At 47.4% G+C, this 25,045-nt stretch overlaps 1 protein-coding gene across 1 annotated transcript in view; it reads right to left on the bottom strand.

The window, feature by feature from the left end:
• Positions 1-25,045, bottom strand: part of IGDCC3 (immunoglobulin superfamily DCC subclass member 3) — a 106,698-nt gene that overhangs the window by 40,614 nt on the left and 41,039 nt on the right. The window contains exons 3-4 of the mRNA XM_040602566.1: positions 3,359-3,503; positions 554-684 (exon numbers count right to left, since the gene is read on the bottom strand). Of these exons, the coding sequence (XP_040458500.1) occupies positions 554-684; positions 3,359-3,503 (276 nt within the window). The remainder of the gene's footprint in view (positions 1-553; positions 685-3,358; positions 3,504-25,045) is intronic.

The raw sequence follows: 25,045 nt of genomic DNA, 5'->3' as shown, positions 1-25,045 counted from the left end.
AGCTGGAGCTTTCAGAGATGAAAACCTGTTTCAGCCACTGTCTTCAAATGTGGATGGAGAACCAAGTCAAAACTCAGCCTGGGGTGCTCAGGGCTCCTCCTTCTCATCTTCCAAAGAAAGGTTAGCTCACTTTGGTCACAATGCAATGCTAACAGCCTACAGAAAATAATTCCCCCATTAGATAAATAATTGATCACCCTGTGTGCTGCAATTACTTCCAGAGTGGGCAGGTCTCATAAGGAAATGATGAATCTTTCACATTTCCAAAATAATTCATTTAATGTAAAGCTGCTGTAACTCATTTTCTCACCATTCTCCCTCTACCCAGAAGCTGGTGCTAATTTACAGGCAAACAGACAGATTCATCTGCTGTCAAACAGACTGATCTGGCAAGAACTAATAACAATTCAGAACAGGAAAAGTGTTATGGCTGGACAGAGGAATGCTTCTCGGTGCTCTTAGCTTGAAGCTTTCTTAAACTGTCCTGGTCCAGAACAGCAGTGTGAAGAAGATGACGGAAAGACAAGTCACAACAGCATTTACTGGTACGAACCTGACACGGTGAGTCTGGCCTCTCGGCTGAACTTCACATTAGCAATATTGGTAGCAACACAGTGAAAAATCCCACTGTCTTCTGCCCTCAGTCCCGTAATCTGGAGGACCCCCTTGGGAAGCAGCGTGTATCTGTGGGAAAAGAAAAGCAGGAACAAAAACTTGCAAAGGCAGGACATGACTTGAAAGCAGGCTGCACAGCCATCTGGGTGAGGCAGGCTGGCTCCCCGCATCCCAGCACAGAGGTGCCAATACCACCTCAGTGATGCAGCCCCCAGCAGGTTGAGCCCCTGCTTATCACTGCATCAGTCCTTTATTTCTTTGGATACTTGAGCCTCTGGTCTTCTTTTATAGGAGGGTATGTTCCCTTTCTTTATCTTCTGATGCATCCTTGAGAAAGGATGACTTTTGCTGGAAGGCTACAAAGTAGATGCTTCCTATTCAACCTGTGGAAAAGCTTTGGTAGTGCATTTGCATGTGAACACAGCTGATGTGGGAGTTATCACTCATCAGCTGAAGCACAGTGACCATGGACAAGTGTCAGGCAAAGTGTGTGCTCCACACTCCTAACTCCAGGTCCAGAACTCAAATCCACATGACCTTAAAACCTCAAATGTATGGAAATGCATGTTTAAAATAGATATTGAGTGAGCACACATAAATCAATAAATATTTTATATATTTAAAACATAGGTACATTTAAATCATGCATGCATACACACATGTGTATACATACATTACAGGTTGCTTGGCAACCATGTGTTTGAATTGACTGGTACTAAGTCATTACACTGTGATGAGTTAATAATCCATTTCCGTCTGGAAGATGAAGAATATCTTTTTCCATATCAGCATATGGTTAAGTGCCTATAACCTGCTCCCTGTGCTGGGCTCCAAACGTGCAGCTCTGTGTCGGAGGCAGCGTGACAGCAATCAGTTTTACACGTCCCGAAGTTGATTGCAATCTCCCCGGGACTTTAAAATGCCCATTGTTTTGGATGAATTATACCACAAGAAGCCTTCATTTTTGTTAACAATCTGCCCACAGCATTAGAAGATTCAATTCCAAAGCTATTATTCTGCCTTCAAAGCCTCCAAGTGCAAGACTCGGCATACAAATTTATATACACTTTATACGCAGAAATGCACCAAGCGTGATTAATGCAGCAATCCAATTCAGTTAGAGAAGCAACCCTCATCACCCAAGCCCATTGGTGTCAGAGATCAATCTAATGAGCTGACAATAAAAACGTTCCCCGGTAACTTTACTCCCACAAAAAGCCAAATCTGTTAAAAATTAGGACACTGAATGTAGGGAAACTGCTCCTAGCCCACATCCTCCAGGGCCTGGGCAAGCTCCGTGCCCCAGAAAAGAAGCAGTGGGGATATTGCAGCTTGTGTCTGTGTGAGTTGGACAGAAGTCTTGGCTCCTCAGCCTTGAAGAAAAGAAGTTCTGGTCACGCTGCCACATCTCTGACCATCTCCATACCTGTGACCCTGGGCTCAAGTGGAAAGGAGCAATAACACATGAAGGACTTCAAGGGAACTTCACCTGTCCTGCAACATCTCAGCAGGACGTACACAAGGCATCAGGTCCAGTTCTGCACCCCTTATCTCTGCTGACAGCACCTTGGACCAGTTGCCCTGCTCCACCACATCCCCAGTTCAGCACTTGTACGAGTAAGAAGCCTTCAGAGGAGATCGAGTTTAACCTTGTGCTGGGCTAAAAAAAGCTCAGATGAAAAACACAAGGTAAAACAAAACCTGACAGTTGCAGTTTTCCATGGCAGAGTTGGGCCTCTTGGGTCCTTCTACTGTAAGTTCACCACAATGCTGAAAAGGTCAGGCATTGTTCAAGCCCTCATGTTTTCTCCTGCCTCCAAAGAAGTCAACCATGTTCTGCTGCAGAACTGACATTTTTAAGAATAGGGGCTTTCAGGGAAATATTTACAGCTTCCTGGTTTTGCCTATTCCCAATGCACGGACATCAATTTGTGATCGAGGTGTGCTGCGACCTATTGTCTCCCACCATCAGTTGTGCAGCTCCTGAGCCACAGCTGAGACCACCAGAGGCTGCCGGCACGAAGCATGCATTTCCTGCCACCTGTCCTCCGCCAGGCCCCACTGCCGCTCAGAGGATCAAACCGTGATGAGGAAAGTTTCCGACGCAAAGGGAGCAGCCTGTCAAACACAGGAAGCGAGGACGTGCCGTCCCAGGTCTAGGCTGAGGCAGGGGGGCAGCTGGGCTTTCTCTTTAGGAGGATTGCATGGGAAATGGCAGCGCAGGGCGCTGCAGGATGCTCTCTGCAGAGCTTCCCTGCCACCTTACACAAGGGAGTCCACCTGGAAAGGAAAATCCAGCAGCCACAGTGTAATTCAGCACTTGCAGGAGTTCATGGATTTGGCTCAGAAAGAGTTGCACAAAAAGGAGCCACAGAGGGATGATGGATGCCAAAGCTACCTGGCTCTGCTAGGATTGCCAGGTGGGCTCTTCCACACTTGAAAGTAAACCTGGAGCAGGGCTGATTAGAGGTCAGTGCAAGCCCTTGCTTCCTCCAAAATCAGCTAATGGGCTTTATCTACCTTTCCTGGGAGATGCAGTATTTCTACACAGTGTTTGGCCAGAAGGAGCCCAGACAACCCACAACATTAACTGCCCGAGTCTTCCACGGCAGAAATGCTGGCCAAGACCCTCAGCTCAGGTTAGTTGTGTCCTAGCATAACTGTGAGGGCAATAGCAAGCCTGGCCAATTTTTTCCACCTGGAGAAAGGAAGATCAGCAGTACATGGCTTGAACATGTCCTACCTTTCATTGTCTGTGTTGACCGGCATGCGGTTCTTTTGCCAGAGGATCACTGGCTCAGGCAAACCGTGGATCTGGCACTGGAATCTTGCTACACCACCTTCTTCCACCACTGCATTCTGAGGGTGGATATGGAAGTCAGACATTGCTGGAAGACAAAAAGAGAGACAAAAATATACACGTGTAAGGAGAGATCCACTGCCAACAAGTTCACATGACCTAGAAACACCCTTATTCCCCAGAGTTAGCAAACGGGATTGTAATGCAAAACCAGAAGGCTGGTTTGCAGCCTAACCAACCTCCGGTGTGGAGAAACAGGACTAGTGGCAAATTCTTGCTATATATCTGCTTCTGTGCATTGAACTGATCGACTTAGCAAGCTCCACAGCAAGGTCTATGGGGGCAGCGAGATACACAGGCACTGCACTGGCACCTATGGGAGGTCATTCTCAATGGTTTCAGCAGGCTTTGGATCCAAGCTCACATCAGAAAAGAGATACCTATCCTTTCTATTGCTGCCGATGTCTTACCTGCTGTAAATATCCTTTTGATGTGCATAGCTTGACTCCTAAACTCATTTTCATTAAATATCTTGACCAAAAGAGTTCCCAGATATCCTAGTAAAACTTACAGCCCTTGACTTCCATCACTGTTTGGCAGGTACTCCAGCTCATTGCATACTCTGCCTTCTGGCACCGCAGAAGGAATGGTCACATCCCCACACTGTGGAGCAACAGGCTTCAGCTGGTGGAAAGAGTAGCTGCCAAGAGCTCAGCAGCTCAGCAAACAGAAGCTTTTGGGGATGGGACCACCCGACAGCAAATGACAAACCTCAGCGTGCCCACAAAGGATAAATACAGATCAGCCTGTTTCAGCATAGCCACAGCTGTAACCATTGTGTGGAAACTCTGGCATGCTGTTAAAGCTACATAAATAATACAGTAATTATTACTATTAATTAATTGGAAGGTGCTGCCTGTTGACTCTGCAATAAACATATTCGAAGCTAATAAACATCCCAGTGGTTATTCAGCTCATGATTCATTTATAGTGCCGCATCTGCGGGAAGATCACTCACATTATCATACAAAATAAACTCCAAGAGAGCCCCCTGCTCTGCCACCCCAGCCCGATAATACCCCTCTCCCCAGCAAGACAGCCTCGTCCCCTCCTACATGCATCAAGTGTAATGAATGTACCTCTGCTAAGGAACAAGCAGCGTATGTGTCAGGGCAGCTTAATCATTCATCTGCAAACTCCAGTTGGGCTCAGGCAGATGGGAGATGGCCATTAGCAATCATACATTAAATATGTGTTGCGTTAACCCACACTGCTCCCACAACCACTGCTCTCAACCCGCTGACTGCAGATTTGTTAAGCTGATCGAGTAACATGGAGCAAAGCCCTAGCCCCGCGCGGCTGTAAAGCTGGGAAGGTTTTGCAGCTGTGAGGGTGGGATGGGCAGCCAGCCCCACACTGGGATGCACTGATGGGAGCAGGACGAGGAGGTGGCTGTGCAATGCTCCAGCCAGATGAGAATGCACCAGGACAAGGCAAAAGATCATGCAAAATTCTATTTTCCTTTCCCAAAATGAAAGCTAATGCAAATATCTTCTCTGGTAAGGGATGGAGCCCGATGATGGAATGGCAATTTACCAAATTCATATAGGATTGGCCTTGAAACAAGACTGCCTGTGCCCCAGAGTACTCAGCCATGTGGGAAGGAGCCCAAAGGCTGCCAGAGGTTCTCCCACACCAGGTGATTCCCCTTCCAAGGTTGGCAAGGGATGCTTCAAAAAATGGGAGGGTCCAGGGTTGCCCGTGGCAGGAGAGCTTGAGGGAGCCTGCATAATACTTCAAGGCTGCCATTTGGAGATCCAGGCTAGGGTGAGCATCTTGCAACCACAGCTTACAAACTCTCAGCAAGAAACGAATCCAAGAATTAATGAGAAAGACACAAAGCTCCTTAATAAAGGGCGGTGGGGGAGATGACGAAAACGATGGACGACACACGATGACGGGGGACAGCAAAGAAAGAAAGAAAAAAAAAAAAGGCATAGATTCAGATGCCTGGAGGAAAATTCCTTTCAAATGTACAGATGCTCAGCACTAAGGTTTTTCAGTGGCTGACAGGGTTGATAAGAAGAGGGAGGTGTGAATGAGAACAGCCCTGGCACAAACTTAGCTCTGCTGGCTACAGAATTCATTGCCATTCCTTTATTTCAATAATATCACCTCTTATAGGTAAAACTGCAGCAATAACCTCTACTCTTAAAGACACTAGTATTAATATTTATCATGAATAAAACATGGGAAGTTATAAATAATTCAGTTATGAGGATGTTAAGTAAAATATTACTCTTCAACGACCCTATAATGTGGCTTTGAAGCACAGTTTTATGTTAAATGCCTAGGAAACACTGTGACCCTTGCCAAGACCAGCTGGTTTGCAGAAGATGCATTAAAAATTCATGCACCAGCTACAAAATGCTATTTTTAAAACAGGTTTACAAGTTTATTTACAGTTACAGAGACAAAAGCTTTTGTAGCATCTCCTGTAAAACAGCAACAAAACTTGAATGCAAGTGACTACCTGGGATACTGTTTTCAGTCTGGAAATAAATCACTGGGTGTAAGGAGAGGCATCGGAGCACAACTGCTTTACAGGGCATTGCTTGGAGGGGCTAGATCTCTGCTGACCCACATGAGATTTTTATATACATCCCAAATGACCGTAACAAACTCATAGAGCAGAATGCTTGCTCCTATTTGTCACTTGTCTTTCAGCAGCAAATGCCAGGACCCCTGTTATCAGCCGGGCACTATTGTTTCAGCTGCCACAGAGAAGAGCTGCACACCAGCCCGGGTGGGGTTGGCCAGCAGCCAGGAAGCTGCATCTCATTTCTATGCTAATGGCCATAATAATTTAAAAAATAAATACATCCAATCACAGTATTCACCTGTGAGCTTCTAAGAGGGGAGGCACCCTCTAATCCATCTGCCCGCTGCCTCCATCATCCAGCAACGCAGCATCCATGTGCCAATGGAGGAACTGGAGCTTCCCCAAGCCTTTTTTGCTGTCATCAGATGGGGTGAGTGCCACCCTGTTCCCATTAAACTTCTCTCTGCCATCTCCGTGTGTATCGCAGTATCATCCACACTCAGAGTGAGCACAGCCATAAAATCAACCTAAATCACACACACACTCACTACTCCATATTGATGCTCCAAAGCCATGGTGTCTCAGTGCTTCTGCTATCATCACACCTGGATTCTGGCCATGGTACACACAGACCGGCACAGGGCAGGGAAAGACAAAACAAAATGGGCTCAGAGCAGATGGGGAACGGTCCTAGCAGCCCTCACACACTGCAGGCACGAGTGAACCTCCTCCCCTTTGGCTAGGGCTAGATTCAGACTGAGTTGTCTACAGCCACACTGAAACATGAGGCAGAGGAGTTAACCTTCATCTCTCCTTCACCCACGTTGTACTCATGGACAACCTCAACTAGGATGAGGCTGGATCACGGGTGAGGGTCCTCCCTAAAAAGAATCCCATGCCTGGGATCTCCCACCACCTAACCCTCACTGGGATGCAGTCCCCAAAGGCATGTCCTACAGACACAGCACAGGTGAACAGCAACTCTTATTTTCATCCATATTCACAGAGGATTCATTCTGGCAAATGAATTTGCTGGGTCTCTCCTAATCAAAGCACAATCACTGTCTCCATCCTAACAGGCCCTGTGGAAAGGCCAATGGAATAAAAATGAAAATAGGTAATGAGTGAAATTTTCTTTACTCTATGAAAAACTAAATTGAAACTATTAGTGGCCAATCCTTTTTGTTCAGTACAGCATTAGTTCTAAGCTGGAGATTGACCTAGATTTCATATAGAAAAAGAAAAAATTAACTTGGTATGTCAGAGCAAATCCCAGGCCTGTTAGAATCATTAAAACCCAAACACTATTAACAACTGCAGGCACAAGAAGAGGAAGAAGACTTGAAAAGTTCAGTGCCAAGAATGGTGTTAGGAGAGTATTTGAGAAGCCCAGCTAGTTTACGATCACATTGCTTTTTGTTTTTAAATTCCTTTAGGGGAAAGATACCCAGGCTGGCTCTGACACTAGAGGATGCTCAGGAAGAGCTGAACATCCTCACTGCCACTGATGCCAGGCAGTGTACAAACAGCAGCCCACAAGCAAAGACCCTTTCTACACATTTCTGCCACCAACCTGTTAAATTCAGACCACTTCAAATGGACACACATGGTGAATACGTCTCAAAGTTAACACAGTACAAGGAACAAGAGTTTAACAGGGATGTGCCTCCAGTACCTGGGCTCCCAGATGCCCCTGCCAAGGAAGGCAGGATTCATTAGTTCCATTGCAATGGATGAAGGTGAAGTCTGTGAGGCAAATGGTTTGCCCAGCGTGACAGAACAAGCCATGAGCAGAGCTGACCCTTTCCAGGACTGGCTCCATCCTGATGATGGTGACAGCTGCTGATTTTCATACTAAATTTCCCAACTTACTAAAAAAATTGAATTTCCCCTCTAGTCAGCAGAAGTCAGGGTCATTTTTAAAACACAACAACCACCATGCCAATTAAACCCAGTCCCAAACCATTCTCAAATCAGGCTGACAGCTCCAGCAGAACCAGCTTTTGGTATCTGTGAAGATTTACTAAGTACCCATACCCCTTGGCACCGCAACTTCCCAAAAGCTCCCCTGCAAGCCACCATCCCCAAAGCAAGCAGAGGGATTCAATCTTGTTCCACTCCCTCCTGGTCTAGGAAACCCTCACCATTACGAAAGCAACCTGGGGTATTTTCAAAGAAGTCAGAAAGTGAAGGCTTCACAAACACAGGTCCCTTTTTACTCCCCTCCACACTCTCGAAATGGAGGGTTCGCCTACAAGAAAGAGCTGGCACAAAAGATGGGAGGCGTATGGACACCACAAATCCCATCCTCTCCTCTCTTCCCCCTGCTTTCAAACAGGGGCGCTTTACCAAGTCTTTAAGAAAAAGACACTGTATCTTCTTTCTCCACGTTTTTTTTAAAGATGCATTTTTTTAAAGATTAAAAAAAGCCCATGTCACAACAGCCCGGTGGCTACTCCAGCTGCAGAGCAGCCTCTGCGCCTGCGAGCTGGCCCTGCGTGTCTAATGATGCTATTGTGCGAGGTTGTTGCTGAACTGCCATGAGCCCAATTTTGAATGCAAGTTGCTTTGTGCATAGTGAAGCGTGAACAACAGCGCCGCCCATTTATCTATTTAATTCTCCAGGAGTAGCAGGAGCGGGGGCCTTCGCTCACATCTAAAGGGAAGAAAAATCGCCTTTCTCTTGGCTTTGGAAAGGGAGGAAAATATTAAAGACCAGCCATGCCTCTCCCAGAACAGAGGAAAATCCCCTCTGCCCCTGCATAGGGGTGAAAATCCCAAATCTCTATTGTCCATGCTGGGCCTCAGATCTCAAAAGAAAATGGGCTACAAGACTCGGGAGAGTTTGAAGCAAGGAAGGCACTTTGGAGGAATGTAGCTCATTTAAGAGGAACCAAAATACATGGTGAGATGAGACAGGGAGGAAGCCCCATCTTGCTCTGTGCTGGGCAGGTGCAGAGGGAGAGGGTCAGTCCTGCACACTTCTTGCTTGCAATATTTTCAAACAGATGCTTATTCCTCTTTTGCTGCTTCTCCCCGTGGAGCAGGTACAACTGTTCAGAGCAGGGATGAAGGATGGTCCAGGCTTTCTGCCCTCTCTGCATTTTGCATCCTTATGCCTCCATCCATTGTTGACACACTCAATCAAAGCTGAGTGAAATAATTTAAACAAGGTTGAGAAAATGCCCGATCAGACAGATTTCTCTGGTTGAGGAACAAAGTCTCCACCTGGCCTGTTTTCCTCCCCCCACCCACCCTAAGCTCCTGGGACAGGGATGAAAGGGAGATAACTGAGCTAATGCCTCGCAGTGGGATACAGCAGCTGCCCACAGGAGGGAACATGCAACAGATATTTTACAAGAGGAGGGGAAAAAAATATACCGCTTCATGACTCAAGTCCACCAAGAGGCAAATTGCTGCCTGATCTGAGAATATGGCTTCTCATTTTTTTGCATAACCTGCGAAATGACTGTGAGCCAAGTCCAGCTCAGGTCGCCCTCACCACTGCAGCACAACAAGCAGCACCAATGGCCTCTACCGACCCGTGATTTACTGTTTGTTTTGGTGCTTTGAGAAGCAAGTGGAAAAAAGCACAGATCCCTGCGGGGGCTGCTTCTGTGTAGGGATGATAAATATCCTGTGAAAGTAATGAACACATCTACACTGCATGCAGACCAGGAGTCAGAGGGAACGTGCTCATGGGTCCCTGGTTGCTCTACTCATCCTGCATGAGCAAAGGACAGGGCTGGGAGGAGGAGGATGGGTTGTCCCTGCAGGCACTTTATCGTGGCACCTGGAAAACCTTTGAATGCCTTTGCTGCAGCTCCACTCCTCTTCCTGAGCCTTCTTTGAATGCACTCCCCGTCACCAGCACACCCAGCCCCTCCTGCACAATCACAAGTGCCTCCAAGCCTGTCTCCCTGTACTAAAGAACATTTAGTGTATTTATAGTGTTGATTATAGCTTGCTGACTGGAAAAATAGCTACAACACCATCAGTTTTTGATGCAGGGGTACTCTCCCATGAGTGGGAAAGATTTTTGTCTGAATAGATGCAGTCTCTGCACCATGGATGAAGATAAACAAGGGCCATATACCCTAAGGGCTGTTTTACACTTAAGTGTCTTGCAATTTCTATAAAGCTCACAAAGTGCTATCCCTCTGGAGAGAGAGTGCATCCACACTGTTCCAGTACAGCATGTCAGGAAGCATCCCTAACACCCAACACCCCGTCCCTTGTTATCTTGACTTGGGAGGACAGAGAGCATCAGGGGAGCTGTCTATGCCAGAGGAAACCCCTGAAAGCCATGCTCTCCCTTGCGCAGTCGCACTGCCCAAATGCTCCCTGTTCAGACCCATGGCATCCTGCAATGTGGCTGCAGTCAGAAATCATCCCAGCCTGGAAATAAGGAACAGCAAGTCCCAGTGCATCAGCACAAATGCCCTCCCTGAAGCCCAGTGAGCAACCAGGACTGAGTATTCTCAAACCTTTCCTATAACATATCAGTCATTTTACAAAGACAGGCACAGAGGACACAAAGTGACACCCACGGTCACAACCCAACAACATCCCTTGAGTACCAATGACATGCTCTACCCATGAGGCAACGCTGCTCCTTATAAATCACTTACAAAGATACATCTTGGCAATCCCACGGACCAAATTTCTCACTTCCCTCCATGTTCAGAGCACACAGCAGCATCCCGTTGTGTTACCTGCTACACTGAACAGCACAGCAGACAGCCCAAGGTGGTTATTTGTCTTCCAGTACCCTCTTGTTTTGCAGGAGAATTGACTAATAAACAGCCCCTTTAGCACTCTCAAATTGGTTTCAGGGAGAGAAGAAGTTTCTGGTGAAGAGGGAGGCATTGCTGGGAGAGACCTTTATCAGGGAATGCTATTGCAGTAATTTTTCAAGACGAAATTGCTCTCTGGCTCATGACAGCATTTAGTGTATCCTGAGGCGACCATTTGTGAAGCCAAACCTGTGGACCTGCCACCCTGCTGCTGGAGGGAAGGAGGAGTATTAAATGTCATAAACAACTCTTAATTTGCTTGGGCGGACTGCATATGGGGCTAGCAATTCTGCAGTGCAAGAGGAGGTTATTCGTCATCATTACAGTGCTCCGGCACTAAGGGTGATGCTGCCTGGGCAATGCTGGCCACTGTGACACCTGCCCAGTAGTAAAAGTCACCATGAAGAGCTCCTGTGTTTCTGTGGGGTGACTTCTCACAAAACCCTAGCATCACGTGAGGCTCCCATGCCCCAAAGCATGATTCCCTTCCAGCATCGCAAGAAGATGCTCCCTCCTGTTGCAACCACAGCTCACTCCACTTTGGGCAATCACTTCTTCAAGACCCCACCGCCTCCCAGGCTTTCCTCTGAAGCACATGTTTGCTCTTTGCAATATAGCTGTGATTTATCCCACTCAAATGCCCCTGCAGACCCCTGAAAGAATGAGAAAATGAAGGGCAAGCTGTCCCACAAGCCTCTGGGAGAGGTTGGCTTGGCGAGGGCAAAGCAAAGCACGCAGCATGCTGCCAGCAGGCAGGTCTTTCCTGCCAGATTCCCATCCAGAGCTCCTCGTGTTTTTCCTAGTCTGACATACACAATTAAGACAAATTACATAGTTACCATTTTGATTTGTTGCATAATAACAATGTTTTCCATCCCTCTCCCAAATATTGATGGAGATGGTACAAGAGGAACCTCACAAACAGCCGCTTTTGGCCCTGGAGCACTTTGTTTGCAGCCAACTCCTTCCGATGGTGAGAGCAGATGAGCAATCCTGCTTTTTATCAGCTTGGAGCAGCCAGCCACCCGAGCACAAGGTGTTATCCTGCCACACCACAGCCCTTGCAACACCTCTAGGTAGAAACATCCCTGCTCGGACCTCCTGGTCTGCAAAGCCAGTAGCCATCCTTGTTTTACTGTGCTTGCCAACAAGCACATGGTTCGTTTCAGCATCTCTGGAGGCAATGGTGGAGTCCAGAAAGGTGAAGGAAAGGAAGCTTTTCATCATGACTGCCCACAGAAATGCCATCAGCCCCGCTTTCAGACAGGGAGCTGTCCTGATTTAGAGGCTAATGAATTTTAAATGAGATGCATTTTTTAATTTTTTGTTGTCAGCCCCCATTTTTCTGCTAGCAATCATTCCAATAATAGCTTTAAATTTTCAGCATCTGTTTTTACCAGCTCTCTTGTAATTAGTTTACTAATGTATTTCACTGCGCCTTTGTTATTTTCAGAGAATTACTTCATTCCCAGCTATCAGAGACAGTGCACTTCAGTCTATAAGGAGTTTGGCCTTTGTTCCCTCGTGGTTATTCACATGGGGGAAGATGGCTCAGTGAATGACAAGCCTTTCTATCACTACACATTCTCCGTTTAATGTCTTTATACTGGCTCATTAATTACCACAGAAAACTCCTTTCCGAATGGAACCTGTGATTTATAGAAGACTTGGGCAAAGTGCCATTTTTATCAGGCCGACAGCAAACAGCACCAGTGCTGGTAATTCACTCTTCATTCTCCCTTCAGCTGCAGCAGAGTCAACCCTGCCGCAGTGGGAGTTTTGCCTGGGCAAGGGAGCTCAGCAAGTGCTCGGTGCTGCTGAGCCGTGCCCTTCATGATGCTCCTGCATGGCTGGAATGACCAAGTTTGTAGAAAACTGAGCTACAGCCCATTCTGCCTGCGTGCCATGGTGCCCACTGTACCAACTGTGCTATTCCCTTGGGCAGCAGCTGGATGACTGCCTGGAGGAGGTGGGACTGCCTCCAAGATGATGCCCTGCATCTTTATCATACCTGGTGGCCCAAGGTGTTCCAGTGCATACAATGAAGAATCTTTAGCACTTGGCAAAAACCCAAGCACAGCACGGAGAAAGACTCAGGCTTTCGTTAAGGAGCAGGCAGTCAGACATGACCAAGTACCTAGGTGCACCTCTCTGCCCTGTCCCATTACACAGCACAGGCTGGATGGCAGCTTTGAGTCCCAGCTGTACCCTCAGACTCTAAAACATTACAGACTTGCAAACCTCCCAGAAGCACAGGGTCCGGCCAGGGGGAAGAGCTGTGTAAAGACACAAGGTAAAGGCTCCCTGTAGCCCCAGAAGGCAGCCAGAACACGGGAGCCAGCCCTGCCTTTGAGAGAGAGTAACCTGAACAACAGTCTCTCTGTCTGAAGGAAATTAACTTTAAATCCTTCAGAACAGTGTGTCTTTCACCACATCCATACTCTGTGTTGACATGATAAACTGCCCCCTTCATTATAAAGAAATGAAACAGAAGTGGAAATGGTGCACATGTTGACTAAAGGAGTTATTCAAATAGAAAAACAATCACGAAAGGATGGATTTCCATCGCTTGACGCAGAGAAGCTGCCTCACATCATTGCAAGGGAAATACTCAGCATCGTCTGTGCACATGGGGAGGAGAGGAGAGGCCAAAGAACCCAAGCAGAGATGCAGAGCAAGTCAGGCATGGAGTTAGCATTACAAAGGACTGCTCTAAAGCTCCTTTCTGTTCATTTTAACTCTGAATTTCACTCAAATGGAGGTGATTTTCCAAAACGCTGAGCGCTCCTCTGCTTCTATCCCTTGGTAGTGAGCACAGATACTGTGTCACAATGTTGCCTGATCCAGACTGAAAGTGATAATATCCAAGATGTAGAAAGGACTGAACTGCTGTGATACTGAGAAAATCCAGCTTCCTTCAAGGTCTGCTTTTCCTCCAAGCAGCGGCTAAGCCGTTAGCTGTCATCTCATCCCTGTGGCTGAGCTACATATATAAATTCCTGTTCGCTCCTTGGCAATAGCAACAGCTTCCTATTTTGCTGGCAGCAATCCAGGGGAAATTCAAGCTGAATTACAGCCATTCTTCAGAAAATAGGCCAAATCCACGAAAGCAGGACACATGACCGCAGACGCAGAGCTCGTCCTTTTTCTATTTATTTCGCAGCAAGAAGCCCAGTTGGCTGAAAATAGCTTATCTCTGGAAGTCCCCCTTTCCGTTCGCGGCTGCCGCTCCTGGCTGCTAGCCAAACTATTACCACCTCAAAGAGAAAGTTCATAGCTCCGGCGTATCAGCCCCACTGTACAGGACGTGTGGTTTGATGTTTTCACCGATTTCTCTCTGGGAGCTCAGAGGAGATGGGGATTGTATTTCTGTGCATGAGCCAGGAGTGTTAACTCCCTTCCTGCGCCTCTGCTCAGATGGTTGTACTTGGGGTTGTATCCCAGCATCGCTTGTTAGCGTATACACAGTAGCGTGCATACATGTGCATGTATGTGCATGTATGACACAGTACGGGTGGTAACATGGGCTGGACTCCATGAGCTGGGGTGCCTCCAGACACCCGTTCCCATGACAAAATGAGAGCTCACATTTCATGCTAGGTCCACATGAAGCTGCCACTCCATCCGAAAGCACCTCTGCACGTGCAGCGACTCCTCTCTCCTCCCTGCCTACCCCACAGTGCCCTAAATAAGACTGGGAGACATCACTACCCCAAAGCATGCAGACAGACAAATGCAAGTGAGGATACAGGAGGACGGTTAAAGATAAGGATGTAGAGGATGGTCACACAGAGGAAGGAAGTGATGGCAAAGTTACAAACCACAAATCTCACTGTCTTTGTTTTCCTTCCTATCACCAGACCATTACCAAACCCGAGGAGCATAGATGCATTCCAGAAAACACAGCTCTCCAGGGAGGACTGGCTTCTTGTTGATAAGAAGCAGTGAAGCTTATCTCCCAAACTCACAGCGACACCTCACCCCGGGCCCAGTTTATCAAATTAAACTCGTTACCTTTGAGGACTCATTGAAAAGAGGCTGCAGGAGAAGAGTGGTGGGTCAAGGAGACAACACTTCTACGCCCCGCTGTGCCACTCCCGGCTCAGTGCATCCTTACTGGCACGTGCTGAGCAGCAGTGGCCAGTGGGACAGCACTGCTTGTGAAATCACCACCGCACCAAAGCATCTCAGAGTATCATGTCAAGGAAGAAATCTGACAGAAAGAGATGCACCAATTTACTGTGAGGCCGTCAAGATGGCTCTGCCGTTTATTGTACATACACCCACCTCATGCAGGGCTGCACTCACTGGGTGTTTTCTGCATAGAAGATGGTTTACAACAGTAGGTTTCTATATAGTAGAAAGATAACATGCCTACAGGAGGGCTATCTACTGCTGATCTGCCATCATCCAGTCTCCATACTGTGTACAAATACAGTATTTTGGATATGTTCTATGACTGGCAAGGAGAAATAACCACATCTTTTCTATGCAGAATTTTTAAAACAAGCAGTCAAGCAAAGCAACATTTCAGCTTTGAACACTTTACTAAGGTATTCAGATATATACTTCAGATATTTATATTTTTTGCATTTTTTTTTCACAGATTAGACAAACATTGGTAACCTCCTCTTGTCTCAAAGACCTCGGTACTGTTTAAGGGAACAGGATACGATGAGAAATGCTGGGAAACATGAGGCAAGGGTGGGGAGGCTCAGGAAGCCTTTGAAGAGCATAATTCCTGAGCGGTGCTCCTGGACAGGGTAGCTCTTAGCTCACAGGGCTGCAAGGAGGGGCTCTATCTACTTCTTGGGAGGATAAGAGATGGGAAGAGCCTGTGTTAATTCCTACTGTGGAATGTGCAAATATTTTACCCAAATGTTTGTGCTTAGTGGTGTGTTTGAGCATCCTGAAACTCATTTGGGCAGGCTGGGCTGGGCAGGCTGCCAGACTCCCTGAGCAGTGGTGCCCTGACTAGGAGACACAGATTCTCCTGCAGGCTTGTGGCTACCATCAGCTAAGCCCTCTGCAAATGTGCCAATGGAGGGCCCTATGCCCTCCATTGCTCCCCACCTATGCTTCCAAACAAACCCTGGCAGCAAAATTCAGTGTCATAGACAGAAGACAAGATGAGATCCTGAAAAGAAACCCTGCACCCGATGCCCAGCCTGGAGAAGGGCTCAGCACCACAGATCCTGTCAAAGAAAGAAGAGATAAAAGAAAGGCTGGACACTCAAGCAGCCTTACAATCCAAATTTAAATACCAGTATTTGCCTTCAAAGGCTCTCAGTGATAGGAAAGCCATACAAACCTGCACCTGCCCAGCTACAATGCAGAGGATGTATGTGACCACATCCCTTCTGCTCCCTGGCTTTGCTGGCTGGGTGCACCCATGGGAGAGGGAAATCTCACCCCATGCACCTGGGACTCCTCCATCCCTATCCCTGCCCATGGCACCTGCCGTCCCCATTCGCTTCCCAGATGCATTCCCCATCTACATGCTCAGGCTAACAACATTTAGCCACCTAAGCTCCCCACCACCATGAAATTTCATTTTAAAGTTTGCTATGGGTTTGGGATGTGCATGCAAGTGTGGAAGCCTGCTTGCGATGCTAACTCTCAAGGAATGGCAGCATTGCAAAAGCAATGTGGGTTTTAGAGAGCAGGCAGAGGTCAAACACAGTGTCTAAAAGGTGGGGTTGCAGGGGAGGCATTTTACTGACTTTGAGCCCTGAACCTGAGCTTTGCCCCAGTGTTTGCAGCACAAGGGAAATCAGAGCCAAAGCCCCATAAGCCTGATCTTCAGGGGGTCTCCGCATGGATGTTCAGCCCCTCCTGTCCCCCAGCCTGGGGAATCAGTCCTATCTCTCTTGAAATGTGCATCTTCATCAGAAAAAACAACTATACCTCAAAGCAGGCATCTCTACGGTACTAACAAAAGAGATGAAAACTCAGTAACCAACAGGTAATTGTAGCACAGACTCTTAACAGACCTGAAAAACTGCTGGGAGTCCCAAAAATACCCAGAACGGAAACTAAATCTATCTTAACAAAACCTTGTGGCACATAATGGCCCCCAGGAGACCCACTATGATACCCTAATAATTTGTTTACGCGACCAAATTGTCCAAGAAGAGATTTCATGTGGGTGTGCATGCACACAGGACTGCACGCCCCATGTGCACATTCAGGTGAGGAATGAAAGACAGGAAATAGCAAAGTCCATAAGATACTCGTGTGGGACAAGGCAAGAGCATCCACATGGAAAACATCACCAGCAACTTCACAGCCCTCCCCACCATGGAATGAAATAAATAAATAGAACTCCAGGAATTAACTGTGAGGGTGACAGTGCCGAAGGAAAATGAAAGCAGAAGTTGGGGGAAGGAAAAAAAATCCATCCCAGCTTGCTTTTGTGTTCTCGCACAATGAGGCACGTCAGCTCCAGAGCCTCCGCAAGCCATCACCCGCCATCTGGCACTGGGCTGGACCACTAATGGGAGGCCCCAGCACCCCAGCTGACTCCCACAACCACAGGGGAAATCAAGCTGGCGAGCTCCCCACATTAAGCTGTCTAAATTAATGCAGATGCGTGGCCCACTTGCAAGAAATTTGGCTGGTGAATGGCAGCAAGGAGAGTGGTGTGAGCTGGCTGCACCATGCCACAAACCCTGTGCTAGCCCAGAGTTACAGCCCAGCCATCAGATTAAGCGGGGCTGGGGTGGCATGAGCCACCCTTACTCATTTGCAAGACAAATTGATGGCGAGGGGATCTGGAAGTGCAGCTCTTTTCACCAAGTGCTTGCAGCTTGACTGTGAGATGCACAACGGTGGCAGATGCAAATTCTGCAGCAGTAGGGACAGCCCAGATTAATGCTGCCTGCCCAATATGTTGCTCTCAAAACCAGCCTCATTAACTGATGTTCCTATAATGCCTTAATGGAGCAGATTGGCTAGGAAAATACCGTGCCTGGGGTATCCACATAGAAGGGGGTGAAGATGTTGATATAAGCACTCAGGGCCAGGTTTGACAGCAGTACCTCTCCCCAGGAGCAACTGCTGATTTTGGTAGGGTGGACCCCAGAGGACCCACTGCCCCAAAGGAACATTTACTGCCATGAATATCTGATTTCCCTAAGCACTATGGTACTGAATAAGGGTGCCAGAGCCTGGCACTGGTGCCAGTGCTGTCCTGGTGTAGCAAAGAGTTGGCTGACTATGTTGTCAAGGTCATGAGGTCTAGCTCCAGACCCTTCCCTTGCCAGCTGTTTCGTGAGGAGCGAGAAGAGAAGAAGCCATAGGAGATTAAGGATGCACAACACTCCCAAGGCATGGAAATGAGTATTAGAGAGCCCATTTCCAGCCCACAGGGGACAAGCAACTCCACCTCCTCCCCTGCTCCTAATACAGCAGTGGGCTTTGGGGCCAGTGCAGAGACCTGTGCCTCCAAAAGCTCCTGAGGTGCCACCTGGGGATGTCTGGTTATGCTGATTGGTATCCAATGCCATTTCTGTTGTGTAAGATGCAGGTCAGAGCTCTCTGAAGGGACTCGGCACTGGCTGGAGCATGCAAAAAGACCTGTCCCTGCCATCCTGGCACAAGCAGAAAAGTCAGCCTTCAGGAAGGGATTTTGCTTGTCTGCTCCATCACCTGCTTCAGAGAACTAATGGGAAACCAGCTCTGCAGTGGCCTGAGACAGGGATCAGAGGCAGCAGGGTTCATTCAGATGCAGACAAGAGCCTGGGAGGATCAAAGAAGCACAGAACAAGCTTAGCACACCAGAGTGCTCTCAACTCTGTGGTTTTGCTATGGCATGTGCCATGCAGCAAGCAACGCTGCCTGCCTGCAGCCAGTCTCACACACACTGCCTTGCACTCCAGCATGACAGAGGAAAACAATGCCCTCTCTGACTTTTTGCATGCCTTTGCCACAGCTGTAAGCAGCAGCCTGCTTATTGCCAGTGCCAAAAAATAGCCATATACCTTCCCAGGGTGAAGTCAGCCAGCAGAGACCTCCAGGGAATTGCTGCAACAAAGCTCGGGCCAAACAAAACCCAGATTTTTAACAACTGAGGCACATTTCTGCATCCCTAGGTACAGTTGCTGTTGCACAGCCATGGAACCTCTCGGGGTGGCAGCAACGCCTTGCAACAAGCAGGTATTTGGGGATCCATCACAGTTGCTGACAGCTGAGCTCCTGCTTACGGCACCAAGGCTAAACCCAGACACTTTCTAATGACTTTGGATTCATAACCTATTCCCACAGATGGAAAATTTTATTCCCAAATGCACGGAGACCCACACGGCAGCAGCTTGAGTGATTATAGTCTCTGCTCTGCAGAGCTGCTATCATTTGCAGGGAAGCAGAAACACCCCCGTTTTACCTAAAAGGGAGGGTGGTAGCATATGGCAAGCGTAGGTTACACTCAGCCCCATGAGCAATGCTGTAGCTCTTACGCAGCACACACCACCTCACCTTCAAATCACTTTTCATGTCCATAATGTCCCATCAGAAGAGAAGCAGAATTTTTGCTGGGGTAGGGGAACAGCAGAAAACCTCTCCGTGTAATTAATTTGCCTCCAAATTCAAGCTAGTTGAAATAATCTGTTGGTAAACACAAAGCACCATTGGGATAACAGCTGAGCAAAGGCTTATATTAAACAAGCATCTTCAGATGAAAATATCACTCATCTAAAAAGCATCACCATTCATTCATGCTCAATAAAACACAAAATGGTTACAGATAGAGCTGATGGAAAATGAGAGAGAGAAATGGAAGTAAAGGTAAAGTTGCCAGGCAGGAAACAGCACAAGATGAAAAAAAAGGAAAAACACCACCATGAAGAGGTTGATTTAGTATTCTGCTTTAGGAGAAATTTCAAAAGCAGGTTTTAATATCCGATAAACTTCACTGCTGGTTGCCACGCTACCTGACAGAAGCACAGAAGGGGACTAATAGCCCTGGCATACAACATGATAGAGTATTTTAAGCCACATAGTTTACTTGTACTTGCTAATTTAAAGGACATTTTATGGTTCACTGCTATCCTTCAGTGTCTGACCAACAACCCTTGTGCACACACAAGCTATCATCTAGCCACCAGGCAGGTAGTTTCCCCCAAGGCTCAGTTTTTTCCAGCCCGCAGATTGTCACAGTTGAATATCAGTGCTTGGCTGCATTGCTGCAAGGAACTGCAAGGGGCTGAGTGCAGGACTGCCCTGGCTGGTGGCTCTGGTCACCTTGCCTCACAGCTGGCTCCTCTGGGGCTCTCCAGCACCCATCCCACTACAACAGGACCCCTTCAAAGCCCCTCATCATATAAACCCTCCATCCATCTGGCTGGATGATCGGCATTAATGAGAAACATGGGGGCTTGGTTTCAAATACACTTCTGCTTTATAGATGATTTCCAACCTAATAAAGAAGCAAAACATTATCTGTCTTTCCTTCTCCTATTTCCCAAGGAACAGTAACACTTGAAACATCTTTCCACTTCACTAATAAAACTTTTATAATTCACATCCCTGACAGCCCCTGAGCAAGGGCCCTTTTCCCAATGAGAAGCCTGGGATAAGCAGGGAAAGGAGTGGTGCAATCTCTGTTCATGGCCCATCCTAGCTCAGATGGCAGTGTGAAATGTCGGAGTCACACTTGGATGCAGGCTGCAAAAATACCCCCCATCGCTGGCTGCAGGGATTGTTCTTACCAGTCAATGCACACAGAAGGTTTTATTGGACAGCACAGCAAAAGTCCCACAGCTAAGATTTAAAAACTACCTGGCCAGTCCAGGAAAAAAAAATAAAGGCAACTAAAAAAAATAAAGGCAACTACGATGGGTTTTGTCAGCTGGTTTGAGTCCTGTTTTGTTTGATTTTTTTTTATTTTTCTTTTTCCAGTGGTCTGGTAACAGCTTGTATTTCCCCGCAGCCATCCTGCCATTTTCAGTTTGACTTTACATTAGGGGAAGAGTCAAAAAGCAGGCAAATCTGGCATGGGATGGGCAGGTCTACCTGCACATCCCTCTGTACTACCACAGGTCTCAGTGCAGCCTGCAGCACCATGCTGGCAGTGCTGCCAGGACAAACTGCTTACTGGACAGACTGCATGACAGCAGGAACAGAGCTCTTTTGCCCCATAGCTCTGCATTTCCAGGACTGCCAAACTGGTATGAGTGTATGGGCAAAACTGTTGAGACCACAGAGCTGGCTGTAGATACCTTGAAGAAGAAAGTACCAGAAATTTTTCTAAAAAGCATAGGGTCATCAACACAACAAAAAACCCCAACAGATACCAGTATTTCCACGCTGTATTTCCAGCTGCAAGGAGGAAGATTCATCACAAACCAGGCTGCCTGCAAGCAATAATCTTCCTCATGGTCTTCCCGGTGATGCTGCCCAACAGAGTAATATTTTATAAACGTGAGACCCCACCTGCAGCACTATGTTCAGCTCTGGGATCCCCAGCACAAGGTCAAGGTCCTATTGGAGCAATTCCAGAGGAGGCCACGGAGATGATCAGAGGGCTGGAGCCCCTCTCCTATGCAGGCAGGCTGAGAGAGTTGGGGTTGTCCAGCCTGGAGAAGAGAAGGCTCCAGGAAGACCTTACAGCACCTTCCAGTACCTAACAGGGCCGACAGGAAAGCTGGAGAGGGGCTTTTTACAAGGGCATGTAGTGATTGGATAAGGGGGGATGGTTTTAAACTGGAAGAGGGTAGATTTAGGGTAGATATTAGGAAGAAATTCTTAACTGTAAGGGCAGCGAGGCACTGACACAGGCTGCCCAGAGCAGCTGTGGCTGCCCCATCCCTGGCAGTGCCCAAGGCCAGGCTGGACGGGGCTGGGAGCAACCTGGGCTGGTGGAAGGTGTCCCTGCCCCTGGTGGGAGGGGTGGAACTGTATGGGCTTTAAGGTCCCTTCCAACCCAAACCATTCTATGATTCTATGATCCCTGCTCCCATGTAGGACACAAGCCCAGCAGGACAAGAGCACAAACCCACCAACTCACATCACAGCTCTGGTGCTGCACTAACTGAGAATGGACAGGGTTGGCCAAGGCAGAAAAATTAACCACAGGGGCCTAATTAGGACAGACAGAAGAACATAGAAGAGGAAAAAAAATATCCAAAGCTACGGCTTAACCACCTTGGAGGAGCCTTCCCTGACAGTCCACTACTGCCTCCATCCACACATGGATATCTTTTAAGACTGTTTCTAAATCCAGGAAACCTCTCCTGGACACAAGCGCAGGGTCAGGAGGGGGAAGAAAGGGGGAAGAAAGCTACTGAGGAGGAAAGCAGGAAATTTTATTATTATTTTTTAAATCACATAATAAAGCCAGGGAACAGACTTCATGCCCCAGAAACCCGAGGCCAGGTTACTCATACATTCAATTATAAACTCCAGGAAGGGCAGGTCTTTCCTTTCTTTCTGCAAAATGCTTTTTTTATGTCAGGAATGGTTTTAATTAGCATGCCTGAAGCTTGTGAGCATCTCTGGGAGCTGAGAAGCCTGCTCTCTTAATGGTTTCAGAGAAAGCTGAGCACCCCAGCAGGATCTGGCCTGGCTCTCAGGGACAGCTCATCCTTCTGGCTCCAAATCTGAGAGTGGGCAGGAAAACAGAGCACAGGGTAGGTGTCCATGTCATAAGAGATGGTCAGGTTTCAAAAGGCCCTCAGCCTTTCTTGGCAGACCCATGCTCCGCAGCAAACTCCAGGTATGGCTCTGAGCAGCGCCAGCCCTTTCCTCCCTGCTTCCAAAAGGTTTGCAGAGATCAACACAAAGACGCCTAACAGGCGTTTCACCCAGTGCTGCTTCAAGCTAGAACTTTCCACTCGTGCCTGAACATTGCTAAGAGCTCCAAAAGCAAATACCCACCTACAGGTCCAACTGGACACGCTTCACCTGCCGAAAGGTCCAAGCCATTTGCAGGGTATGCATGTATACACTGGTGCATTTTGCACTTGGCTTGGACCACAAGTTTCCTCAGATCCTGGCTTGGCACATGGCAAACATCTGGGGAAAAGCTCCTTTTGGAGATACCATTACCCTTTCCCTATACTTCTTGAGCCCAGCTGATGATAACCGCTCATTAAAGCAGTCTTGTTTAGAAGAGCACACATCACCTCCCTCTACATTAAAATAGCAACCTGACCTCAATAAAGTATAAAACAATTAACTTACTAATTAGTCAACAAATAACTGTTTCACTCAAGTAGATACTAAGTTGTTAGGAAATCTATTAGCACTTCCACTGTAATTTCATGCTTTGCTGATGATGAATAAAACAAGGTTGAATGGGACCTATTCATGTCCAGAGCACAATGCCCAGTAGCTGTAAGATAGCTAGTGGGAAACTTCCTCAAAGGAGCCAAGTAGTGGGACCAGAATCACTGGTTGGGCAGTGTCACCGACACCACAACAGCACCGAAACCGAGCAGGGACATTGTGCATGGCCAAAAGGAAAAGCAAAGGCTGAGAAGCTGATAGGGAGGAAGCAAGCTCTGCCTGCACTTCCTATCCAACATGTAGGACAAGCTCATGCACGTAAGTGGATTGGGCCAAAAAACCCCAACATTTTGCTTAAATTGATTCTTTTACATTCCCCCAGCCAGCTCCAGGGGCAATAGAAATCTTACCCAAAAAGTTAGGTTTTTGCCATATCTTCATGTGCTCTTGTGCTGTGGTCAACAAGCAAGGCCATCAAAAGCCAGCAACCCAGATGCACCCCCTCTCCACTCCCTTCCAGAGAAACCAAGCACACCTCAAGCACAAGCCAAAGATCAGCAGACTGCACTGAAGACCCCTAATTTACAACATGCTGCTACCAGCCCTTCCACTTAATGTGGGCAAGTGTTAATGTGTCTGTGCTGCTCCCAAAGACAAAGACTGGGGTCTCCCAGTTGACATCCATTTTCCAGATTCTCTTCCCACGTCAGGGTGGGCTCCTTGGTTGCATTCTGGAGATGCAACAGGGGAGATCTGAGTATCTTCTAGCCCTGCCTGCCTTCTCACCTGCCCTGGCTGTGAAACCTCAGTGTGCAGGCCAGATGGGACCCCATCATGGAAAGGACAAGGACACAGCCAGCTCAAAAGGTAAGTCTACACAGTCTTGGATGAGCACACACATATCCAAAGATGTTCAGAGACAGTGATGATAATACCCAAGGCCAGAAAGAAGGGGCAAAGCACATAAGCAAGATGTACCAGATCTTCCTTAGGTCTGCAGTCCCTTTCCTATCTATAGGTGAAAACCAACTAGAGAATGAGTGTGAAATTTGGATCCAATACAGTGCATCAGCAGGTGCTCCGGACTGTCAGCCATGCAAGGCAAAGTCTATCTGCCAGGGATACATTCAGCACACACACTGGTTTCACAGCCGTTTGCTGGGGAGGGGAAGGAGGCTGTAGACTCAAGCTGTCCAATTCACACTGAAGCACAGGGATTATCAAGCCCCATCGTAAGGGACTCACAGGGAAAAAAATGAGTCACTGTGATCAGTGGCATATTCTGCTGCCATACATAGGTCTCTCCCATCCAGGCAAGGGCTGTTGTTTGGTTGCATTTAATTGACACCTTATTCACCCAAACCCCAGCATCCCGCATAGCATCACTCTGTGATTCCTGGAGAGCTTCTCAGAGACCTTGCAGCACAACACACCCAACTGCCTGCAGAGTGCCCGATTCCACCCGCATAACCTATACCTGTGAAACACAGCTCCTGCTTTCCTTTTACCCTAAAGTATGCTGGCTTCGAAAAAAAATTTGCATGTTAAAACAATTAGATGTGAAACATTACATGCCTTATCTCAATGATATTACATAATTGGATTTGCAGAGTATACAGATAATGAAAGCCAGAGCTTCCAGCAGCCAGAAATATAAATCATACGCTGGATTTTCTGCAGTTAAAGTTAGGAATATTTTAAGAGGTCCCTGCAAATACGTTGTTTATATTAAGAAATCGAATCATGTTATTAGGCCCTCCATTTATCTAGTAAAATCTTTAAAAAGCTCATAAACTCGTTACTTTATTAGTTCAGACTTATTATATGTATTTGAAGCAATACTCAGAGGTATTGTTAAGCTACTGCAGGCAAGGGTTACAGGTCTTATGTATTTTCCTTTTGGTAGTACCAGATGTGTTGGAGATGGCGGCTGTGCCAGGGGCTTGTTGGGAAGCTCACTGTTCAGAGTAAGCCGGAGCAAACTTTTGCACATTACTGTTCACCAGA

This window comes from Falco naumanni, chromosome 7, assembly GCF_017639655.2.
Source record: "Falco naumanni isolate bFalNau1 chromosome 7, bFalNau1.pat, whole genome shotgun sequence".
NCBI classification, from domain to species: domain Eukaryota; kingdom Metazoa; phylum Chordata; class Aves; order Falconiformes; family Falconidae; genus Falco; species Falco naumanni.
Note: the sequence above shows the minus strand (reverse complement) of the source record. Positions and strands in the feature narration are given on the sequence as shown.